Source organism: Belonocnema kinseyi, chromosome 10 (genome assembly GCF_010883055.1).
Source record: "Belonocnema kinseyi isolate 2016_QV_RU_SX_M_011 chromosome 10, B_treatae_v1, whole genome shotgun sequence".
Taxonomy (NCBI): Eukaryota; Metazoa; Arthropoda; class Insecta; order Hymenoptera; family Cynipidae; genus Belonocnema; species Belonocnema kinseyi.
The window spans coordinates 5,532,647-5,535,708 of NC_046666.1; the positions used below are offsets into that span (position 1 = coordinate 5,532,647).

The window sequence follows — 3,062 nt, forward strand, 5'->3', positions numbered from 1 at the left end:
GAGCCATCGCATAATAACAATCGTGAGCCAGCGTATAACGCCAATCGTGAGCCAGCGTATAACGCCAATCGTGAGCCAGCGTATAACGCCAATCGTGAGCCATCATATAACGCCAATCGTGAGCCAGCGTATAACGCCAATCGTGAGCCAGCGTATAATGCCAATCGTGACAATCCATTTTTATTCAGTAGACCTCGTAATTAACTTCTAGAGTGACATGACGCCACGTAGCGTCAATTTTGTAGGTGCGCCGGTTGCATTGACGCCGTATCGCGTCAAACGCATTTATCTTAAGGGCCTTTTTTCAATTTTCACAAAACGTTGTGCCTAGGAGTTTTTGGGGTCGTAGAATTCGAATCCGTGATCAAAATTACAGAATTCAAAATGGCTGATCCAATATGGTGGCTTTGAAATGTCAAGAAATACAAAAAATTAAAACAGTTCCGTTTACCCTTGTTTCTATGGATTTTTGGGGGTTGTAGAATACGAACCCGTATTTAAAATTTTGAGATTCAAAATGGGTGATCCAATATGGCGGCTTAAAAATATCCAAAAATCCGAAAATTTATCAGGCATCCGTGAAACCTTATTTCTGCGGTTTTTTGGAGGTCGCAGAATACGAATCCGAAAAAAGTTTAGAAATGCATATAAACTGATGACCTCGTAAAATTTCCACCACGGATTCGCACTCTGTAGCCTGAAAAACTCCAAGATATGAACTTCCGTAAAAAATCTACCGAGTTTTAGATTTTTTCAATTTTGAATCTCCATCTTGGATCAGCCATTTTGGATTTTCAAATTTTGACTGAAGATTCGTATTATGCGATTTAATAAAAACCGTAGGACACTAGCATTAACGAAAATCAAATTTCTGTTTTATACCCCCCCCCCCCCCCCCCCCCCCCCCCCCCCCGCCTGGACAGTTCTCTGGACACAGCATGTCGTTACTTTTATGATGTAAAAAAAAAATTGAAAAAATGTTAAGCTTTTTTTATCTCATCTGACATGACATCAGTAAAATGTAATTTTCAATATTTTAGTTTAAAATGTAATTATATATTTAAGAGTCAAATATTTGTTATAGTGAAATTATTTTAAGCCTTATTTGCATGATTAGAATTGTGTTGTTTCTAAGTAATTTATTTATTTGTAAGAACTCTGTTCCTTCTAGAAATTAATTCTTAATTATGTGCCATAAATTATATGTTGATATGTTATTCCAATTCTGTAAAAATTAACACTCAACAGCATTTTACAGGTTTTATTTTACATTTTACCAACCAATTGTGAAACTCATTTTCCCGCTGATTTTGTCATTTACCAAATATGATAAATCTTGTGAAGAATATGCAAGTCGTTTTCAGTCGAGTTTAAAAAATTTATATAATTAATAAAATTAAGTGAATTTAGAAGAATTCAAAAAAATTCAAGGTGTCATGAAAAAATCTAAAGGATTCTAAATAATTCAAGCAATTCAACTTTTTAAAAAAGAATTCAGAATTAATTAATAATAACTTGGAGTGAAGTCAAAATTGAATTAAATGAGCTCACCATATAATAAAAATCCAAAACATTCTACATATTTTGTTAAAATTAAATTTAGTAGAATTCAAGAGAGTAAATGGGAATGAGGAAGATGTGAGTGAAAATAATTCAGCGCGAATTCAACAGAATTTAAGTGAATTGAAAAAGAATTCAAAAATTAAAAAATAAAATAAAATTCGATTTAATTTAGAGAAATTGATGGGAAATTAGAAGAATTCGATGAATTTCATAAAAATTCAAAGTGAATTAAACAAACAGCATTTTTTTTTAATTTCGTTGAATTCATTAAATTTGGAATTAATTATGAGAAATTCGAGAAAATTTAAAAGAATTTGATAAAATACCTAATAATTCGAGGTGAATTAAAAAGACTTTAGAGTCCATAAGAAGACTAAAATAAAATTGGATTGTATTGAATAGAATTAAGTGTATTTATCAGAATTCTAAAGAATTTAACGAGAGTTGAAAAACCAAGCGAATTCCATAGAATTCAACATTTAGTAAACAATAATATAGAATAAATTAATAAGAATTCAAGATGAATTTCAAATTAATTCAAATATATTGAAGAAAATTAAAAGTCCCAAATTTTTCACTTATTTCAGTAACATTGGAGTAAGTTTATAAAAATTTCAAGTCATTCCAGAGACTTTGGTTAAATTCATAAGAATGTAAAAGAATAGAATTGAAAAAATGTTAAAAATCAAAATCATTTACCCGAATTGATTAAAATGGAAGTGCTAAGAATTCTGGTCAAATTTAATAGATTTTAAGTGAAGTGAAATTGAAAAATTAAAGTTAATTTAGCGAAATTTAAGGGAAATAAAAAGAATTGGAGATAATTCATACAAATCCAAGGTAAATAAAGCAAAATGAATTGGAAACAATTTAAACATATTAAAAAATTAATTTTATTGATTAAATTTTGTAATTAACTTAGAAAAATTCAAGAGAATTAAAAATAATTTGATGAAATTTCTAAGAATTCAATAATTGAAGGCTTGTAATATGAAATGCTGCAGTTCAAGCAGTTGCACTTGTAAATGCTGTAGTTTAAAGTGATGCTGTTTTAAGTGCAGCAATTTGAAGTGATGCAATTTAAAAAGCTGCAATTTAAAGTGCAGTAGTTTAAAGTGCTGCAATTTTAAGTGCAGCAGATTAAAGTGCTATAGCTCAAAGTGCTGCAGTCTAAAGTACTATAGTTTGAAGTGCAGAAGTTCTAAGAGCTGGAGTTTTTAGTGCTGGACTTTAAAGTGTTGCATTTGAAAGCAATGCAGTTTAAAATGTTGTAGTTTGAAGTGCTAGGAATGTCAAGTTTTACTGTATAAAGTGCTATATTTCAAAGTGCTGCAGTTTTAAGTATTATCGTTTAAAATATCATCGTTTAAAATATTATAGTTGAAGTGCTGCAGTTCTAAAGACTGGAATTTGAAGTGCTGTAGTTTAAAGTGCTACAATTTGAAAATCATCTGTTTTAAGGGTTGGAGTTAGAAGTGCTGCAGTTTAAAGTTCTGCAG

The 3,062-nt window shown here is 30.2% G+C and overlaps 1 protein-coding gene across 2 annotated transcripts in view; it reads left to right on the forward strand.

Annotated features, from left to right (window-relative positions):
- The window catches only part of LOC117182160 (actin cytoskeleton-regulatory complex protein pan1-like), a 9,476-nt gene extending 8,964 nt beyond the window's left edge, over positions 1-512 (forward strand). For both annotated transcript variants that reach the window (XM_033375211.1, XM_033375212.1), the window contains exon 4: positions 1-512. In XM_033375211.1, the coding sequence (XP_033231102.1) occupies positions 1-204 (204 nt within the window). In that variant the 3' untranslated portion in view covers positions 205-512.
- Positions 513-3,062: the final 2,550 nt, after the last annotated feature.